The following is a 21,583-nucleotide window of genomic DNA, read 5'->3' on the forward strand; positions in this document are numbered from 1 at the left end:
TGAGCCACCGCGCCCGGCCAAGCCCATGCTCTTGATTAGCAAACCGATCTGCCCATTTTTATAGCCCTTTGTTACCTTAGTTATTGTGGTCACCCAATAATTCCAAATGCAGGGCTTGGCCTAGGTACTTTGACTACTATTGGCTGTACAAATCCTATAATGACCTTGTGCTGCTGAAAAACTATGGAGAGAGGAAGATGGGCTATGGTGATGGCAGTGGAAACGTTGTGTATAAGAACTTTATGTACTTTAACTACTATGGCACAAGCAACATGACCAAGATGGACCTTTCCTCCAACATCCTGGTGCTGCGGCATCCGCTGCCTGGTGCCACCTATAACAATCACTTTTCCTGTGCTGGTGTGCCCTGGAAGGACTTAGATTTTGTTGGTGATAAGAAGGGGCTGTGGGTTCTTTATGCCACTGAGGAGAGCAAGGGCAACCTGGTTGTGAGTCATCTCAACACTAGCACCCTAGAAGTGGAGGAAACCTGGTGCACTAGCCAGTACAAGCCAGCCCTGTCAGGGGCCTCCATGGTCTGTGGGGTGCTCTATGCCTTACGCTCACTGAGCACCCACAAAAAGGAGATCTTCTATGCTTTTGACACCACCACCGGGCAGGAGCGTCGCCTCAGCATCCTGTTGGACAAGATGCTGGAAAAGCTGCAGGGCATCAACTACTGCCCCTCAGACCACAAGCTCTATGTCTTCAATGATGGTTACCTGATAAATTATGACTTCACCTTCCTGAAGAGAAGGCTACCAAGACCACCCACCAAGAGGCCCTCTGGGGTTCATGCTCCACCAAAACCCGTCAAACCTAACAAGGCTTCCAGACCCTGAGACCCCAGGGCTGGGCAGAGCATTAGTAGAAGTGTGCCCTCTTCCTTACCTCCAGGAGGACCACATCCCAAAGTGGTCATTGGTCCTAATGATTGGAAGACATTGATTATATCTAGTGAGTCCTTTATGTAATTAATATCTCAATCAGCATATTAAGGTTCCCTTTAATAATGGTCTAGGTGGATTTGATAGGGAAAAAGTAAAATATTAGCTAAGAAAATGGTACCCTCTCTTTCTGATGCTTTGGCATCTCATATTCCTTTTGGAGAATCATAAATCCAGCTTCTGGAACTCAAGAGTTCTGTGATCTAGAATTGTCGGTTTCAGGTTGGGAACATCTGATTCCAGTGCAGAAGCTGTAGGGCAGCTGGTCATTAGAGTAGGATATGAAAGTTCCCTTTCTTATCTCTACCTTCCTGTGAGGTCCCTGGGGAGAAAATATATATGTGTGTATATATACACAAATATATATATATGTATATATACACATATATATAAAGGTATATATGTATGTATATATATAAAGGTATATACTGCATGTATACATACACACAGTATCACACAGAAACACACGTCCCACATTTAAAAATATGGTTTTTATTTACTTTTTTGTTTTCTTACTAGTTCCATCCAGAGAACTTTGTCTCTGTTTTCTGGAAAATTGTTTTATTTTATTGTAAAGACCTGGACCCCGAAATATGTCCTCATTCCCCAGCTGGCCCAGGGTGACTGTGAGGATAGACTTGACATCACAATATCCCTTTTCTGAGGATTCATGCCCTTGGAGGGTGGGGTAGGAGGAGGGGTAACCCTAGGAGAAGTCATCACCACTTTGTCCACCATGGGTGAAGTATGAATCAGTAGCCATGCCAGGCCTCAGCTGGGCCACATCTGGAGAACTGGGGTGAGGGCACAACATCGCAAAATACCTGGCCCTAGCCTGGTCACTCATCCCTTTTTGGGCAACAAGGAAACTATCCTGTGGCATGAGAACACAATACCTGAGACAAAGGCCAGCAGAAACATTTGCCTGCCCCTACCCTTTCTGCCCCAGCTTCCACCTGCACCCCATCTGCCCGCCCACTGAAGTGCATGTCTCATGCCATCTCTCGAACATCCAGGATGTCCCAGAGTGGATGTCCTTCAGGTCTTTCGGCAGATAAAAATATCTCTTCAAGTGCCACTCAAGTGATAGTGAAGACTGCAGGCAACCAGAAAGACTTTATGGTAGCTGATGACATCTCGGTGAGGCAGTTCAAGGAGATGCTATTGGCTCACTTCCAATGCCAAATGGACCAACTAGTGCTGGTCTTCATGGGCCACCTTCTCAAAGACCATGACACACTGAGCCAGACTGGGCATCATGGATGGCCACACCATCTACCTGGTCATCATGTCCAAGCATGGCTCCAGATCTCTAGCCCATTCCTTCCAGGATCTGCCAACGAATGATCCCTGCCACTGGGACAGAAACACCAAAGGAAACAGCAGCGGGGTGCACCAACCAACTGGTATGAATCAAGCTCCAGTAGAATTGGCCCACTTTGTGGGGCCTGATGCACCCAAAGTGCATACCCAGAACTTGGAAGTGAGCCATCCAGAGCACAAAGCACAGATGCTGGAGAATCCTAGCATCCAGCGGCTTCTGTCCAACATGGAGTTCATGCGGCAGTTCATCTCAGAACATTTAGACACTCAACAATTGATGCAGCAGAACCCAGAAGTTTCCCATCTTCTTGACAATTCTGAGATCCTATGGCAGACTCTGGAGCTGGCCAGGAACCTTGCTATGATCCAAGAGATAATGCAGATCCAGCAACCTTCACAAAACCTTGAGTATCCACTGAACCCACAGCTGTATCTGGGCTTAGAGACAATGCCAGGTGGGAACAATGCCCTGGGTCAGAACTGTGCTGACATTAATGATCAAATGCTGAACAGTATGCAAGATCCTTTTGGAGGAAACCCTTTCACAGCTCTCCTGGCAGGACAAGTGCTGGAACAAGTCCAGTCTTCACCTCCACCTTCACCACCATCCCAGGAACGACAAGACCAGCTCCACAGCATCCTGCAACCCGAGTCATCTATAATAGCTCTGGTGGTTTATCTTCAAACACCTCAGCCAGTGACACCCCTAACAAGGTCAACCACACTTCCAAGGCCAACACTGCTATGATCTCCACCAAGGGCCAGATCCATGTCTGTGCCACTCGGCCAGCCAGCTGGGATACCAGCCTTACCTAGCATAGAGCTTACCCAGCAGCTTCAAGAAGAATACAAGGATGCCACTGTTTCTCTAAGTAGCTCCAGACAGATATTAGAGGGTGATCTCCAGCTGTCAGATGAACAGACCAGCTCCCAGATCACAGGAGGCATGATGCAGTCGCTTATGAACACCCCCTACCTGGCAGCTCAGATTATGTTGTTCATGAGTATGCCTCAGCTGAGTGAACAGTGGAGGCAGCAGCTGCCCACATTCCTGCAGCAGACACAGATTTCTGATCTGCTTATTGCTTTAGCCAACCCTAAAGCATTCCAAGCAATATTGCAGATTGAGCAGGGCCTCCGGCTGCTGACCACAGCGGCTCCGGTTCTTCTGCCTTGGGTTGCACCTTACCTATGGGGCTTGGGTTGGCTTTCTGCCCCCAGCTGCAGCTATCCTGACACAGTGCTCTGTTCCTGGAATGTTTCGGATATACCCGAGCCTAAGGGACCTGAGTGCTGCCACAAACCTGGAACAGTCCTGTAGAGGCTACAATCCCCAGATGGGGACCCTTCCCACCCTCTGCAAGCTCCTGAGATTCGTTTTAGCAAACAGATGGAATCTCTCCAGGCCCTGGAAGCTGGGAACCACCATGCCAATCTATAGGCACTCATTGCTACTGAAGGGGACACCAATGCTGCTACCCACAAGCTCAAGGGATCCCAGAGATTCTAACCACCATGCCTACTTCTTTGCTTGCCACCTGCCTGTTGACCCACCTGACCATCTCATATGCCTTTTCCACCTCTCCTAATGCTTCCAGCCAAGAGAAGTCCTGGAATAAGAGTTATCAACCAGTGTGTCTTGTACTGAATAATAGATCACTGGCCATGGCTGGAACATCTGTCAACAAAATGGCTACTTGCCCTGATCTGAGGTTTGGCTTTACTTCTTTTGCAAAAAAAAAAAAAAAAAAAAAAAAGAAAGAAAGAAAAAAATAACTGTGTGATATTTTTGTCTCACCTACTATACATACATTAACACATAAACCACATGCATGTATTAATATAGAGGTGACAATACTGTTTTTATCTCTAAAACATGAGCATTTTGAGTGTGGTATATGAAACTTGAGCACAGTATATGAAACTGATTATTTTGAGCATGTCACCTCAGACAGGTGTGTGTATGTACACAAGCTCACGTAGTAAAAAATTCACATATAGAGGTGTATAGAGTCCACATACAAGTACACACAGCCAGGTGCAAACATGGATGCAAATACCTAGAGACACATAAACAGACCCATATGTAGGGAAAACAATCATAACATGCTCAAACAGAAAGGGAAACATTTTACATAGATAGGCATAGATATTTAGTCATAAAGACTATCTGAATTTCTCAAACCCAAATTGTTCAAGTTTGAAAGTGGAACAGAAATAATATGTGGGCCAGAATAGGGTGAATTCACATATTGACCAAGTCCGGATGAATAGTTATCGTCATTGGAGCCTCTTACTCATTGACATTACCACCATTATAAGACGGTGATGGGTTATCACTACTTTCTCGTTAGCACACAGAGATGCAGCTGCTGCCATCTTCACTGTATATCTCAGTCACCACAAATCCAGCCCTCCATGGGGCACAGCACCTTCCAAGAATATCATCTCCTTCGGTATATCTTATGTTTGTAGTTTACATTTTCCGTCGTTGCCCCACTTTTTTCTCTTTCTGCCTCACCTAGAGTATCCCAGCATGGCAGGATATGCAATTACTTGTGTTTTAATTATTCCATGATTAAATAATTTAATACACTCTTACCAGAATAATTCAGTGTTGTTTTAGGCATTGAAAAAATAGCAGTGAAAAAAAATAAAGATCCTTTATTTATTGACTTTACTGTCTTTTGTGGAGATACAAGTTATGTTAGGTGGTAAGTGCTGTGAAGAAAAATGAATCAGAACAAGATATTCTACCTAGGGTGATCAGAGAAGGCCTCTCTGAAAAGGTGACATTTGAGCAGAAATCAGATGTAACTAGGAGAACTGAACATGCAATTCACTGGGAGAAGGATGATCCACGAGCTGTCTGAAAGTAAAAGCCCCAAGATAGCAGTATTCCTGCTGTGTTTTAAGAGTAACAAGAAGGTGATATAGCTGAAATGGATAAAAAGGAGTGGGGAATGGGAAGGAAGTCAGAGAGATTGTGAAAAGTTTTATAGGTCTGGTGAAAACTTTGGATTTTACTGTGAATGTAATAGTCACTGGTGAGTTTTGAGCAAATAAATCAAATCATTCAATTTATCAGTCTGACTTCACAATGGAGAATGCACTGTGGGAGAGAAAAGCCAGGGAAGCAGAGAAACCAGTTAGGAGGCTTTTATAATAGAGAAGTTGAGAAACAGTGGTTTCTTGCACTGGGGTGGGAGCAGGGGAGGTGTTGAGTAGTAGATTCTGGACTCTAAAGAATCTCTGTGGACCCATCCACAGAGATTTGTGTGCTCAACAAACCCCTTCTGAGCTCCACCATGGCCATCAGTAAGAGTGAAGAACAGGCTTACAAACTTTCAAGTGTTTCTAGAAAGCTCACTGCCAAAGACCCCTGCTTCATGTCCACACCTACCAAAAAGAAGTCTCAAGAAATAAATTACAGTGAAAATGGATTTTTTGCCTCCCCATTTAATATGATTAAGCTTCATACCCTCTCTGCTACAGCTTGCATAAAAAGCTCAAGCTATCCAGGTCATCTTTTTTATTTTCATCACAATATGCTCTGAAAATTCCTTACTTGACTCATTTTTCTACTCATTACCAATTTTCCAAGTCTTTTCATCCTACCATTTAGAAGTCATAACTCAGCAATAGAAAAACCCACATATCTACAACCTTCTTTCTAAAGATGACTATACCTTTTTGCTATCATGGAGATCTGGATGTTCACTGAAGACACTGCTTCTCCAGCAGTGGCTACATCTTTGTTCCCCTTGAACTTGGAAGTGGATAGATGTCATTCTTGCACCATCTTGCTGCTTCTCAGCCCTAGTTTTCTGGCTCCAAGATTATTTCATGACCTATGAATATAATAATTGTAGCATAATACTTGCCTAGTTAACTCATTATGGTGATACTGAACTCATCACCTAGTCTCTGTTTAGGCAAAGAAAAGCATACAACTGTGCTGACTAGTTTCATTTAAACTTATTACGAAAAGATTTAATTATTGTCTTAGCAATCCTAACTGCATTTTCCCAGTCCAGTAATTCTCACCAGAATCTGCACCAGGATCACCCAGAGGGTGTGTTAAAATACAGATTTCTGCGTGACATTCCAAGGGTGTCTGATTCAGTAGGTCTACAGTAGCGTTGAAATCTCTCATTTCTAATAAGTTTCCAGGTGGTGCTAATGCTGTCAGTTTGGAGATCATACCTGGAAATCTACTATCCTAGTTAACTCACTAAATTATTGTTAGTCCAAACTGCATCATTTTGTAAACTTCCCACTATTTTGCAGACCTTGGTCAAAGTGAAACATTTCACAGCGGTTCAGGCTATGAGAAACATCCTGCCTAACCACCTGACCACAAGGAGGACAAAGGCCCAACTAAAGTAACATCCCTATCATATCTTGCTAGGCAAAGGTCCACTGAACACCACGATGATATCCTACAGAAACAAGGACCAAACCGCCTCATCCTGAGAACACCTTATCAATATCCTGCCAGGCAGCAAGCCATACTGCTCAGACCACTCGCTCCCATACCTATAAACTACCCCAGCCTGTAAGAAGCGGTGGGCTCTGGCATTAGGCTGGTCCCACACTTCTCTAGGTTTTATGCTAGATATAAAGCCTGCATTTGCTGTGTTTGTGTGTCTTTCTTTAACCCTTGCCTTCTCTTCGAAACCTAACACTTATTCTTTCAGATGATCAATTCATATCTTGTTTTCTCTTCTCTAAATCTTAAAAGTTGTGTTTATTTCAACAAGAAAGACAATAATAATCAGAAGGGACTTCTACCTGTGTCTACCATGAAATCAATCAACTAGCTTACATCTGTCCCAATACACTCTGCCTCCCATGCATTCTGCTGTCATGAATAAACTGTTCATATCCCTAAATCAAGCTCTCCACATGGGCACTTGCTCCCAATCTCTCTAACTTATCTATTCAATAACTTAATAGTTTTCCCTTTCTCATGCATCAATTTTTTCTACTCATTGGATTGCTTCCATCAGAATATAAACATCACACACTATTCTTAAGACAAAAAATCTAAAAAGCCTTTAACCCCACATTCCCACATAGCTGTCATCCTCTTTCTTGCATTTATAATACCCTTACTAGATCTACTTTTTCCCAAACAATTTGCTTTTAAACACACTCTAATCAGGCTTCCTTCCTCTACTATCCTTCCAAAGTTTGTCTCATCATGGTCTCCAATTCTTTATTTTTTCAAATCCAGTGGCCAATTCTCAATCCTCATTCTCCTGACCTAGCAGCATCATTTGACATGGCTGGTCACTCTCTCCTTTTTGAAACTCTTCTTCCTTTGGCCTTTCTCTTTTCTCTTTTTTTCTACCTTATTGTTTTATTTTTTCTCAGTTTCCTTTGCCAAATTCTTCTGATCTTCCAGATTTCTAAATGTTATAGAGCCACAAAACTCAGATTTTAAAATCTCTATCATTTTGCCTGTATGCACTAACTAGCTAATCTAAACCAGTCCATGATGTTAAGCACCCTTTGAATGCTAATAAACTCTGGACTTATAATATTCAACTACCATTGTACATCTCCATTTGTATGTAAAATAGACATCTCAAATGTATGTAAAACTGTTTAACAACCTGCTGATTTAGAGAAAGTGCTTATTCCCAATCTTTATCTTAGTAAAAATTCAATCCTTTGAGTTCCTTTGGAGGATAACGATTTCTTTTAAAGTAAAAAAAAAAAAAAAAAAAAAATTATGTCATGCTTGACTCCTCCCTTATACCCCAAATCCCATCCATCATCAAATCAATACTTTGAAAATACGTAAAGAATTCACGGTTAATGTTGAATAAGACAGAAAACTGGGACATAGGATACTAGGAAGAAGCCCCTGGACCAGGAAGTAGCTGAATGACGGTCTGAATGGAGACAGAGAGGACTGAGAGATGTTTTATAATGTTCCAGTCCCAGTCTGAGCCTCCACAGAAGTCTCCACAGGAAGGCACTTGAGGTGGAAGAAGGTAGAAGTGGTAAAAGATGGGACAGCAAGAGTTCCCAGGGATCCAGAGCTCGTTAGAGAAGTCTCAAGAACCTTCTGATTGAGGCTGTGACGTCAGCACTGAGGTCACAGAAGGGACCTGATAGTGCGGGTTCTGACCCAGAAGGCCACAGGGGTGGCTGTGTAGCAAGATGAGGGAGGTTTGGAGCCTTGCATAAAGAGAAGGACGGGACCACAGCTGACTGGTATGTACACCCCAGCCTGGGCCCTTCCTCCTACCTTTGTCCCTGTACTCATCAACTACAGACCTCTTTCCCAGGGCCCTGTATTTCCCTCCCCTGATTCCAACATGTCTCAATCCTGCAATCCTTCTAAAGCATCCTGCCCCAGAAACCTCATGGCCCCTTTCATGTAGACCCTGCAGCTTTCCCTATCCTGATATTCAAGCCCCTTTTCATGCTCACCTTTCCTACTTTTGCCATTGCCTGAAAGGATGATCTTGGTCTCCCATCCCCATGCCCCTAGCTGTGTCCCCACAGACCTGGGCCTCCTGCTGCCACCATGGCCAAAGGTGGAGAAGCCCTGCCACAGAGCAGCCCAGCACCAGTCCAGGATCCCCACCTCATCAAGGTGACAGTGAAGACGCCCAAAGACAAGGAGGATTTCTCAGTTACAGACTCATGCACCATCCAGCAGCTGAAGGAAGAGATATCTCAGCGCTTTAAGGCCCACCCTGATCAGCTTGTTCTAATCTTTGCTGGCAAAATCCTCAAGGATCCTGACTCACTGGCACAGTGTGGAGTGCGAGATGGCCTCACTGTCCACCTGGTCATCAAGATGCAGCGCCGTGCCATGGGCAGTGAGTGCCCAGCTGCCTCTGTCCCTACCCAGGGCCCAAGTCCTGGATCACTCCCTCAGCCAAGCTCCATTTACCCAGCAGATGGGCCCCCTGCCTTCAGCTTAGGTCTCCTCACAGGCCTCAATGGGCTGGGCTTGACCTATCGTGGCTTCCCTGACCAGCCAAGCTCACTAATGCGGCAGCATGTGTCTGTGCCTGAGTTTGTGGCTCAGCTCATTGACGACCCCTTCATCCAGGGTCTGCTGTCCAACACAGGCCTGGTACGCCAGCTGGTTCTTGACAACCCCCATATGCAGCAGCTAATCCAGCACAACCCTGAGATTGGGCATATTCTCAACAACCCTGAAATTATGCGGCAGACACTGGAGTTTTTACGTAACCCTGCCATGATGCAGGAGATGATACGTAGCCAGGACCGGGTGCTCAGTAACTTGGAGAGCATTCCTGGTGGCTACAATGTGCTTCGCACTATGTACACAGATATTATGGACCCGATGCTTAATGCAGTCCAGGAGCAGTTTGGTGGCAATCCCTTTGCCACTGCCACTACCGATAATGCCACCACCACCACAAGCCAACCTTCAAGGATGGAGAATTGTGACCCTCTCCCCAACCCCTGGACTTCTACACATGGAGGCTCAGGTAGCAGGCAACAAAGGCAGGATGGGGATCAGGATGCAGCTGACATCAGAAATAGGTTTCCAAACTTTCTGGGTATTATAGGACTCTATGACTATCTCCAGCAATTACACGAGAACCCCCAGTCCCTAGGAACTTATCTACAGGGGACAGCATCTGCCCTCAGCCAAAGCCAGGAACGACCACCACCAGTAAACAGAGTTCCCCCATTGTCACCCTCATCTCAGGAGCCTAGGTCAGGCCAGCCTCTCCCCAAGGAGTCAGTAGCAATCAAGGGAAGGTCCTCCTGCCCAGCTTTCCTGAGATACCCCACAGAGAATGGTACTGGAAAAGGTGGAGACCAAGATGGTGCAGGGAAAAGCCCTACTGGACATAGCACAAACTTGCCTGATCTTGTCTTGGGGCTGGGAGATTCTGCCAACAGGGTTCCATTTGTTCCCTTAACCTCTTCCCCCACGGCAGCCATTCCTGGAATCCCTGAGCCTCCCTGGCTGCCATCCCCACCTTATCCAAGATCTCTGAGGCCAGATGGCATGAATCCGGCTCCACAGTTACAGGATGAGATACAACCACAGCTGCCACTGCTGATGCACCTTCAGGCAGCCATGGCAAACCCCCGTGCCATGCAAGCCCTGCGGCAGATTGAGCAGGGTCTGCAGGTCCTAGCTACTGAAGCACCTCGCCTCCTACTCTGGTTCATGCCTTGCCTAGCAGGGATGGGTAGTGTGGCAGCAGGTATACAGTCTAGAGAAGATCCCCTTATGTCTGAGGATCCTCTCCCAAATCCACCTCCTGAGGTGTTCCCAGCACTGGACTCTGCAGAGCTGGGCTTCCATTCCCCTCCCTTTCTCCATATGCTGCAAGATTTAGTTAGTACAAATCCCCAGCAGCTGCAGCCTGAGGCTCACTTTCAGGTGCAGCTGGAGCAACTGCGGTCCATGGGCTTTCTAAATCGTGAAGCCAATCTTCAGGCCCTCATTGCTACGGGGGGCGATGTGGATGCTGCTGCGGAGAAGCTGAGACAGTCATAGGAGCCTTAGTCATTCAGACCATACGTTTTCCTCTGTGCCTTTTTCCCATATCCTATTTCCCTAGCTCTCCCATTTTTGAATACAGCTGCATTATAAACAAAATTTACTATGATGCCCTTTACTGTGGAGGCAATGTTGTTCCAGAGTCAACGAGGAAGACGAATTGCCAAAACATAGTGGAGGCACTGTGTATGAGTCAACCACTTGTACCACTATACCATCGGGGGGCCCCGGTCTGAGCTCTGCTTATGCCTATCTTGAGATGCAATTACACCCAATTTCCAATGTGAACTCTTGCCTGAGTCTCATTCATGTGGGCTATGAGAAAAAAGGAAGGATACGGGAGAAGAGGTAGTGATAAGGGCTGTCTCTACATGGATGGAAGGACTTGGAGGGAAACTAAAAGATCTGAAGTTAGAAGACTCACAGGTTTGAAGAACAGAGGAGGAAATGTTGTTGCAACCTTTTGAAGGTTGAGGCCTGCAACTTTCCCAGTGTTCTTTCAGCGTTTCTTCAGATTTTGTGTCCTGTAGTAGCTGCTACCAGGTGCTCTGGTTTTCCGAGCTCCCTACCACTAACCTGCACTAACCTGACTGAAAAGTGGGTACAGTTTCTTTCTTTAACTTCCCCTGAAGACTATCCCCCAAGTGGCTTTCACTTCCAGGATTTGATGCTGATCTCTGAGCAGATAGAGCAGCAAAGGAGTCAGGGTGACTTCTCAGATTCCTGAATCTCACCGACTTTATACAGTCCCTTGTAACCAGATTCAGAGAGTTAATTTTTTGCAACTTCAAGCTCAAAATTGAAGACCTACTCGGTGTATAGCATTCTGCTAGCTATTGGGAATTCAATATGAGAAAAAGAGTTTTACTCACTGCCCTGCCTCTATGAATTTATGATCTTATAGCAAGAATTGTGCAAATTGTGACTATACAATTCACATTATATATAATTACAAACTATAATAAGTGGTGTAAAGAAAAAGATGAGGAGCTGTGAAATAGCATGAACAGGGTCTTGATCTAGTCTGGAGAGACACGAAAGGCTTCTGTGAGTGTGTACTGCAAACTAGAATCCAAAAAGTGGTAAGAATTAAGTAGGCAAAGCTCTGAAGGAGGAGGGAAGGGCTTTCCTGCAGAAGAGCTATTATGTACAAAGGCACCGACATAGGAGGTGCATAACACACGGAAGATGCCCTTGGCATCTCAGACTAAATCCTTGTTTGCATTCAAGGATGCTTTGCATTACCCATGTACTTCTAGGGTAAAAGTGGTACAATTCATAAATCAAGCCGGTAAATAATGCTTTCCAATCCATATGCACATAAATGTGTCAGGTAAACTCACTGTAGACAAATGCACGTCCGCTTAAATACATCTTCACATGGGTACATTCTATGTACATATGTAAAAGCCTGTTAAATCAGTTTCATCGTAAAATGGAAGTGTAAACATAAGAAACATTCACACTATATTCCTGTCAAGGAACTAAAGAGGTCTTGATGGGGGCCATCTAAAAGTGGCTGTGGTGTGTGTTTAGATGTCAGAGACTCAGTACTGGGAGAGAGAGAACCTCTACTTGGAGCCCAGGATATTTTGATCAACCTGTGTAACTTAGAGCTGCTAGCGCAAGGCTTAAAGGAGATAAAAGCAGCCTTTGGGAAAACATTTATTCTAGCGATTTAGGTTTCGATGTCTAGGTTGAGCACAAGGCTCTTGATATGATTTGGCTCTGTGTCCCCACCCAGATCTCATCTTGTAGCTCCCATAATTCCCACGTGTTGTGGGAGGGACCTGGTGTGAGATGATAGAATCATGGGGGCGGGTCTTTCCCTTGCTGTTCTCGTGATAGTGAATGGGTCTCACGAGATCTGACGGTTTTAAAAACCAGAGTTGCTGTGCATAAGCTCACCTTTTGCCTGCTGCCATGCCGGGAAGATGTGACTTGCTTCTCCTGGCCATGGTTGTGAGGCCTCCCCAGCCATGTGGAACTGTAAGTCCAGTAAACCTCTTTCTTTTATAAATTGCCCAGTCTCGGGTATGTCTGTATTAGCAGCGTGAAAACAGACTAATACAGCTTCAGTTTCCCCTCACTGCACTCCCCATTAGGGGATAGTTTTTGTCCAGATTAAAGAAAAACCTATTGTTTATGGTGGTGCTAGGGGAAATGAAGAGGAAACTTTTGCCTCTCCATTTTCTTCAGTTGATAAGGCGAGTTCTCTGGGTCTGCCTCTGACTGGGGAAGATATACATTGAACCCCAAATTTCGGTAGGTCTGAGGACAAAAACAACCTAATAGAAATGTTGCTGCATTTATCTGACTTCCATTTGAGCCAAAGAAAACCTGAGGGTCATATGAAGTTAAGCCCTGTTAGTTGGAAGGCCAGGTAGGTCTGAGGAAAAAACAAACAACCTAATGGGAAGAAATGGGAAGAAATGTTACTTGTTTTTTTTTTTTTTTTTTTGAGAAGGAGTCTTGCTCTGTGGCCCAGGCTGGAGCGCAGTGGCGCGATCTCTGCTCCCTGCAAGCTCCGCCGCCTCCCGGGTTCACGCCATTCTCCTGCCTCAGCCTCCCTAGAAGTTGGGACTACAGGCGCCCGCTACCACGTCAGGCTAATGTTTTTGTATTTTTAGTAGAGACGAGGTTTCACCATATTCGCCAGGATGGTCTCGATCTGATCTCGTGATCTGCCCGCTTCGGCCTCCCAAAGTGCTGGGATTACAGGCGTGAACCACTGTGCCCGGCCAATGTTACTGTTTTTATCTGCCTTCCATCTGGGGTAAAGAAAGCCTGAGGCTCGTTTGAAGTTAAGCCCTGCTCATCAAAGAAGGCAGCAGGTGAACTGGGTCTAAAAGTCTTAGCTAAGGAGAAGAGTGTTCGTTTAGGGGATAATTCTCTTGTCATAACCTCTTAGAGCCCCTCACAATTGACTGGGTGCTTGGACTCCTTGCTGTAGCTTCATCAAAGAGTAAACTCATCAGCCTCATGCCTGGCTCCAGGGTGGTGAATCCAGGAGGAGGAGGCTTCTGGGGCAGGGAGGTTCCCTGTCTTCTACCTAGCAGCTAAGGTAGGGCCTGGTACATGGAAAGTGTGCAATCAATGATTGAATGAGTGTTAAACAGTGAGTGACTAAGTGAGCAAACAAATGAGAAAGTGATTTGGGACAGTGGGTGGATACAAATCAAATTAAAGATGTCACAGGACCAGAGCTTGTGCTTTGGAAAATAAAAGCTATGAGAATTTTAGGGGGAGGAGGTCCCTGCAGGCTGATGTTGCTGAAAGAGCAGGCCTCCTAGGACTTCCCATCTGCTGTCCCTATTCTTACTCTCTATCAGCCATCGCCCAAGATCAAATCTGGGTTGTGGAAGGTCAGGCCAAGGGGGTTATACAGGTGGAGAAGAGAAGATAGTCATAGAGTTTTGGTCATGCTGGGCCTACTGCCTGGCCCTTTCCAAAGAAATTGTACTCTTTCTTCAGACCAAGAGATTTGCTAGAAAGCAGAAAAACAAACCATGGTAAAGTCTGCAGTACTGAGAACTGATTTGGATAACAATTAGCCAGGAAAGTAGACAGCAGTTAAGGAGAAAGGTATCCAAACAATAAAAAGTGCTTTTAAGCATCAGTGTTATTTCCTTTTTTTTTTTAAAAAAAAAAAAAACAGAACTAATATCTTCATCATAAACATATCCCCATATTTTTTCTATATGTTTTAGGATTTCATTACTTGTTTTTATTTAATATTAATAATAGCTAACACTTACTGAGGCTTTACTATATGTTAGGCTCTGTTCCAAGCTTTTTACATCTGATTCCACAGAATAGTCCTTTAGCACAGGTATTAGTAGTATCCCTATTTTATGGATGAGGGCAGCTGAGGCAAATGAAGAAGGGAAGTATATCCCTTAAAGCTATAAAGCACTTCATATTACAGCCAGGATTAGATAGTCTAATTCCAGAGCGTATACTCTTAATCACTGCAATAAATCAAGTTAATTTAATTTATGCTTCAATCCTTACCCCTAAAAAAGTAGAGCAGGGCAGAATTTGTGATATTGAAATTTTTACCCCCTGAGTCCTGTGAATGTCTACACTAGATTGAAATGTCGTCATTACCATAGCCTATATATGTGTAGATGTTTTTATTTGTTTATTTGCTTTTTATTTCATCTAATACTACACTTCCTCAATTATTTTAACTTTGAAATATTGAATGACAAAAAGAATAATGCCTGGCATTGCAAAATATCATTGACTAATTTTGTCTGTTTTTTCCAAGTACACTTTATAGCAGATGTCAAATTTCAGAAAAGGCCAAATGAGATTTTGATTGGCTTTCCATTATACTTATAAATTGGAGCAATGTTGAGAAATTTGCAATAGGCAGTCTTTCCTTTTAATATAGGAAATGTTTCTGTTTATTAAACTTTATTTCTTTGTAAAAAAAAAAAGTGTAGTTTCTTCAGATAAGTTTTACACATTTGGGTTTATTTACATGTGACATTTTCTGATTGTTATTTTGAATGACAATTTTTTCATTATATTTTCTGAGTGAATTAGACTGTGATGAAACTGTGCTATTATTACTTCAGATTTTTTTTTTTTTTTAATGAGACAGAGTCTCGCTTTGTTGCCCAGGCTGGAGTGCAGTGGCGCGATCTTGGCTTACTGCCTCCCAGGTTCATGCCATTCTTCTGCCTCAGCCTCCCGAGTAGCTGGGACTACAGGCGCCCACCACCACGCCCAGCTAATTTTTTGTATTTTTAGTAGAGACGGGGTTTCACCGTGTTAGCCAGGATGGTCTCGATCTCCTGACCTTGTGATCTACCTGCCTTGGCCTCCCAAAGTGCTGGGATTACAGTGTGAACCACTGCCCCCAGCCAGATCTTTTTTAAATAGATATTCATGCAATCAAGTGTATGCATCTTTGATAAATAGTTGCAAAGCCTCTACTCTTCTAATAATTTGTATGTATGTAAGTTGTACATAAGATAGGTAAAATAAGAATATAAAAAAACACTACCCAGACAGCACTACCAATACCAGGATGTTTGTCCTTTTATATATTTTAATACAACCATGATTGTACTGTACATAGTTTCATAACCTACCTTTTTAACTTGGTAATATATCATCAAGTTTTCCAAGTTATTAATTACCCTTTGACACTCACAGTTCAATAAATATTTCCTGAACATTACATGTAAGAAACGATGTTTGGTGCTAGGAATACAATGGTAAACAACATTATGTTTCCTACCCTAAGGAGTTTAAAATATAGTGGCAATGACAGATTTCAGTTAACTCTTACAGAGATCTTACAGAAAACGAGGCACTGTTCTATAGCCTTTGCCAACAGTTGTTTAATTCTTACAAAAACCCTGTAAAGTAGGCTCTATAATTAAACCTATTTTTACAGGTAAGTAAACTAAGGCATAAGAAGGTAAAATGTCTAGTCCAAGATTACATAGCAAGTGAATGGTTGAGCTGAAGTTGGAATTTGAACCAGTCTTTCTAGAGACCACACTCTTCACTCTTATCCTATATCATCTTCTGTTACATAAATGATTATTGATTTATAATTATAACAAATTTCATGCAGGAAATAAGGTATTTTGCTAGTGTATATGGCAGGAAGAGGGATATATTTTTAGAAGTATAGTCAGAATCTCTCTGGAGGAAGTATTTATACAGAGATTTGAAGGGTAAGAGGAAGTTAGACATTCAAAGAGCTAGGGGAAAAATGTCTCATGCAAAGGAGAAAGGATAAAAGAGAATCCTGATTTTGACTAGAACTCAATACATTCATGGAAAAATTAAAGAAGGCCAGTGTGTCTGGAGTACAGAGAACGAGAGAGAGAGTGCTTCAAGGTGACGTGGGAAAGACAGGTGAGTGCAAGGTCATGAAAGTTTGTCACCCATGCAGAGACATTCATTCTCATCTTGCACAGAGAATGAATGAGAGGGTGACAAGTGGAGAAGCAGAGCCAATCTGAAGACCCCTGTAGTCATTCAAGTGAGAGATGGTATTGGCTTAGAATAGGGTTCTTGACATATGTGTATGACAAGAAGTGGACAACTGAGAACATATTTTGGAGATAGAATTTACAAAGCTTTCTGATGAGATTAAATGTGCAAGATTAAAGAAAGGGAGAAATTTACTCATAGGTGGGAGCTGAACAACGAGAACACGTGGACATGGCGGGGAATGTCACACACCAGGCCTGTCAGGGGTTGGGGGGTCTGGGGTAGGGATAGCAGTAGGAGAAATACCTAATGTAAATGATGAATTGATGGGTGCAGCAAACCAATATGGAACATGTATACCTATGTAACAAACTTGCATGTTATGCATATGTACCCTAGAACTTAAAGTATAATAATAAAAAACAACAGGGAGAAATTAATAAGCAAAGGAGAAAATATCATATAATGGCAAATTCTATGCATATAATCAAAATATAGTGATAGGATAGTGAATTAGTGAGAAAGTGATGTGAATAACTAAAAGGGACAATCTTGTTATAAAGTCTTAGGGAACAGCTACTGTGGCAGCCTTAAGGGTAAGTTGGGCACTTGGTGTATTCTAGAAGGAGAAGGGAAGCCAGTGTGGTCAAGCTTCTTAGACAAGAGGAAAATTATCAGCAAGAGGAAGTCAAGGAAACAGGCAGGAGTCCAACTATGTGAGGCTTTACAGCTAGTCAAGGAATTTGGATTTTATCCTAAGTATAATAAGAAGGTAACTTTTGCTACTCCCATCAGGATTTTATTTGATGTAGTTAAATAAGCTTTTAAGACTACCATACACCACATTTAGCCCGAATCTACTCAAAGCACACAGAAAACAAAGCAAAAATCACCAGTAGGGCAGAATCAGCCATTCCTCATTTGGTGGGAGTTCTTATTGTAACCCAGGCATAGGTTAGTATAGCCACCCAGAAGTCATCTTCTCCCAGGTGTAAGCAGTCAAAATCTGTATCAGGCAAGTCAAAGAGATGCTGCAGGTTAAGCCCTCATGCCCCATAGTAGCTAATATGCTTTTCAGCCTTCCATACACCCGTGTTCTAGACTCTGCAAGAAACGCCTTATTATAATTTCCCCAGACTCAGGGCTGCCCAAAGCATGGAATCTCCAACAGGTATTTATGATTCATTACAACTTCTTCCCATTCAGAAAAGTTTGCCAATCAAGGGTCATTTCTATCACAGACAATGCTGCCTAGTGTCAACCTAAATAATAGCAGAGAGACAAGCTTGCCAAATAAATTAGTTTATTCAGGAATAAACAGGACTATAACCTGGGATATGCATGCTATGACAGATCATAGGCATATTCAGGGAGGTGGAGGCAAGGGAAAACGTTCAAAGGCAAAAGGAACTATATGAAGGTTGTTTTGAAACAAAAGTTCATTGGTCATAGGGGCTTCCCACAGATGGTGACATGTGCACTGACCACAGCTAGGAGTGGGTCTTCATAGAAGTGACATGACTACAGGGTTGTGGTTTAGTAGAGCTACTTGCAAGGCCACGGTTAGGACTGCCTATTACTGGAAAGATGTCCTCATCGAAGTGGCTTAATTCCAAGGTGTGGTTTTGGCAGAGTCCCTTGTGACAGTTCTTGTTATCAGGCATATATACATAAGGACCCTCCTTTTATGAAGGTCCCAAACTAAATGGACTTTCTGGCTCCATTTAGTTTGATTTTGACATGAATGATTCCATTTTGGTAATGACAGTTTTCACACTAGCAATATAATTGGTATTTTACAGTTGTCTAGTTTTTGGGGAAACAGAGCCAGTAGTTTAACTGAAAGTCAGATTCTCATGCAACAGAGGAGTTTTGTTAACCCTTTTACTTACATACTTCAGAACACATGTAGCACTATGGTCTGAGATAGATACTAGTGAGCATAGTGATTTAGAACTGGCTCAAGTAGCTTTCAGTTGGGTTTACTACTGCAAGAGCAAAGAAGCAGGGCAAAAGATATGTGAAATTAAATACACAGAAGAGTAGGTGGACATAGATCCTCATCACTTCCATAATTCTCACAAGGGTGCACATAATTTGGTCAATGCGTCCTTTGCAAAATGGTCTAGCAGGTCAAGGGGCCAAGATTGTGAGCTCACGGTCTCTTATACCACTAGGCTAGGCAGGGATCACATCAGCACTCCAGAGCCTATTTGCCAAAATAAAAGGCAGTTCTTTGCAGAGTAGATTACATATTCCATGTTCTCATTACTGTATCATTAGGACCATGGTAGTCCTAGTCACAGATGGGAATTTAATTAAGATAGTGAAATGAACTCATTTCCCTTGGCTGTTAAGTTGGCAGTTGATGGTGAGGGTAAGAGTGGAGGCTAACAAGCTAGTACTGGGATCTGCAGAAGCCCAGGGAAGAGATTGTTTAGACTTGTGTCATAATAGTACTGATAGGGTGGTAGATTCAGGACACATTTTTGAGGCTTGGTAGAAAGGGCTTGCTGATGGAATTAACATGGGACAGTAGGCTTTTGACTTGTGCAGTTAAGAGGATAGTGACTTTTAAGAAGGAGAATAACTAGAGGAAGAGGGTTTTCAGAGGAATATAAAAAATACTGTTTTGACCCTGTTAGTTGAGGTCCCTGTTAGACTTCAAGTGTTCTGGGCATATTCAGAGGAATATAAAAAATACTGGATTATTTGTCTAATCCAGAGATGTAGACTTGCTGCTCCTAAGCATGTGTGAGTGTTACTGAAAGCCATGAATGATATCATCCAGGTTGACTGTGCATACAGAAACAAGAGTGGGACCCAGAGCTGGTCCAAATTTATTAATCCTATTTTCATAAAGTAAATTCACAGAAATAGATTTATTCACAGAAATAGGTCAAAGAGTAACCAAAGACTTGAGTTTAACAATGTAAATGCTATTTTGAATGGCTGTACTGTCATATCTCCACATTAAAACAGGATAGGGAGGCACTGGGGCCAATTTTTCATAGACATCTTTTAAGAAAACCTAGGTCAGAAGGTCAAGCAGTTCAACTTTGTGCCCTGTCAGCCCCTAATTTCCCTGTCAACCTGAACTTCATTCTAGAAGTTCAGTCCCTGCCTTTGCAGCCGTGTACTTTCTTGGAATGTTTTATGTTCAAATATGTTGCATGTCGGAATGATAGCTCTCTCACCTGTGGGACAATCTATGATTAATGCATCCCACGAGAGTACATGCCTTTCATCTGGCCTCCAGCCCTTATTGAATGGGGACAACATTGAAAATTTATAAAGATAGGCTAAGGCCTATGGCAAAACGGAAACTCATTTAGAGGCTTATTAGTCAGACTGGAATTTAAAAAGGAGATTTTTCAAGAGATCATTATGTCTGTCTATTAAATCGGTTACCTGGGACGTGTCAGGAACATGAAAGTTCTATTGAATGCCTCTCCCAAGGACCCAGCATGCATGGTGTATCTTAAGAAGTAAAGGGTGTATCTTGGTTACAGTTAGTAATGTCTGTAACTCTGAAGGGAATGAGGGTTTTGGCAAGGCCTTGTATTGTCACTGTGGTATATGAGGAGATATACTAAAACTAATATTGTTTTGACTTACATTTTGGGTATATTTGTGAGCAAGAGATTCTAATATGTTGATTTTTTTTTACCTTGAAGAGGACAATTTGTAGGTAATGGCCTGATAATTTATAATACATATGAAGATGGGACCATTTGTTGGCCAGGGCATCCAGTGTTAAGGCGATTGCCTTAAGATTGGCTAAGTGTGATGTTTCTTGGGTCCTGTCCTTTGTTAGGGACATCCTGGCTAATGGATGGAAAGCAGAAACATTCCACTAAGCTCTATCAGCTGTCATGGTTAGCAGTGCCATTGGCATAGTCCAGGAACTGCCACTGCTGTTCACTCAGTTAATCCCAAGGATCACCAAAGATAGCTAAGGGGTTTAGGAAAGGGTGACCTCCTCCAGCACCATGGTATCTGGCAAGGAACTGAGAACAGTGGAAGCTACTTCTTCTGCTGGTGGAATATCCTACAGTGCTCAAGTTTGGTTCCATACTGTCTTAGGGAGGCCTCAGTAGCTGTGCCAATGTTGTGAAGGTTGGTTTTTAAAACCCAAAACATAATGGGCAGGAGTGGAAGACCACACACTAAGAGTTTGTAAGAGCCCCTATTTCCTGGAGAGTCCAGTAGGTAGTCAGTCATTAGTTGTTTAATGCCATTAATAAATGTGTCAAATGCATTTCCTTGGAAGAGGATACTATGAATGTGATGTCATACCTATGCTCCAGGAGAAAGGTGTGTATAGTTAAGAGCCTGTCTGCAAAGACTGTGTGTGATGGCAGAGCTGCTGAGAAATTCCATGGGTAGCTTGCAAAAGGTGTATTGAGTTCTTTTGAAGGTGGAGGCAAACGTGGTGAGAGATTGTTAAAATAGGAGTTTAGCCACCTGTAGTTGTCTTTACGTTCTGTCTCTGACTGATAAGAGAAAAAGGAAGAGACCCAGAGTCTCTAGGCAGCAGCCTTAACCACAGGATACTCAGTCCCTCTACCCCTCAACTTGTTTTTTATTTGTAATCTCTATTTTCTTTGAATGCTTACCTGAGAAGATCCTGGTAGTCCCAAGTGTTCTGGTGGACACCCTCTCTAGAGTGTCCCAATCAACCTTAGAGAGCCTGGGGGTCTGCATGAGCAATAGTGGACTCAATTTTGTCTTTTAAATTATTTATTTTTTTTGACAATTCATTTATTTATTTTGAGAGACAGTCTCACTCTGTCGCCCAGGCTGGAGTGCAATGGAGCGATCTCAGCTCACTGCA

The 21,583-nt window shown here is 43.1% G+C and overlaps 2 protein-coding genes across 3 annotated transcripts; both read left to right on the forward strand.

Annotated features, from left to right (window-relative positions):
• Positions 1-1,519: 1,519 nt before the first annotated feature.
• UBQLNL (ubiquilin like) lies at positions 1,520-3,591 on the forward strand. The gene is given in 4 exon segments (XM_025355805.1): positions 1,520-2,198; positions 2,200-2,899; positions 2,902-3,056; positions 3,058-3,591. Coding segments are annotated over 4 exon segments (1,653 nt in total). The 5' UTR covers positions 1,520-1,934.
• Positions 3,592-8,386: 4,795 nt separating this feature from the next.
• Positions 8,387-11,073, forward strand: UBQLN3 (ubiquilin 3). 2 transcript variants are annotated; one of them, XM_025357112.1, is made up of 2 exons: positions 8,387-8,498; positions 8,746-11,073. In XM_025357112.1, exon 2 carries the CDS (start codon positions 8,815-8,817, stop codon positions 10,780-10,782), a length of 1,968 nt encoding a protein of 655 aa, XP_025212897.1. In that variant the 5' UTR covers positions 8,387-8,498; positions 8,746-8,814; the 3' UTR covers positions 10,783-11,073. The 2 variants fall into 2 exon arrangements, with proteins under 2 accessions (XP_025212897.1, XP_025212896.1); XM_025357111.1 differs by having other exon boundaries at positions 8,779-11,073.
• The last annotated feature ends 10,510 nt before the right edge of the window (positions 11,074-21,583 follow it).

The sequence above is a fragment of the Theropithecus gelada genome, chromosome 14, assembly GCF_003255815.1.
Source record: "Theropithecus gelada isolate Dixy chromosome 14, Tgel_1.0, whole genome shotgun sequence".
In the NCBI taxonomy this organism is placed as follows: domain Eukaryota; kingdom Metazoa; phylum Chordata; class Mammalia; order Primates; family Cercopithecidae; genus Theropithecus; species Theropithecus gelada.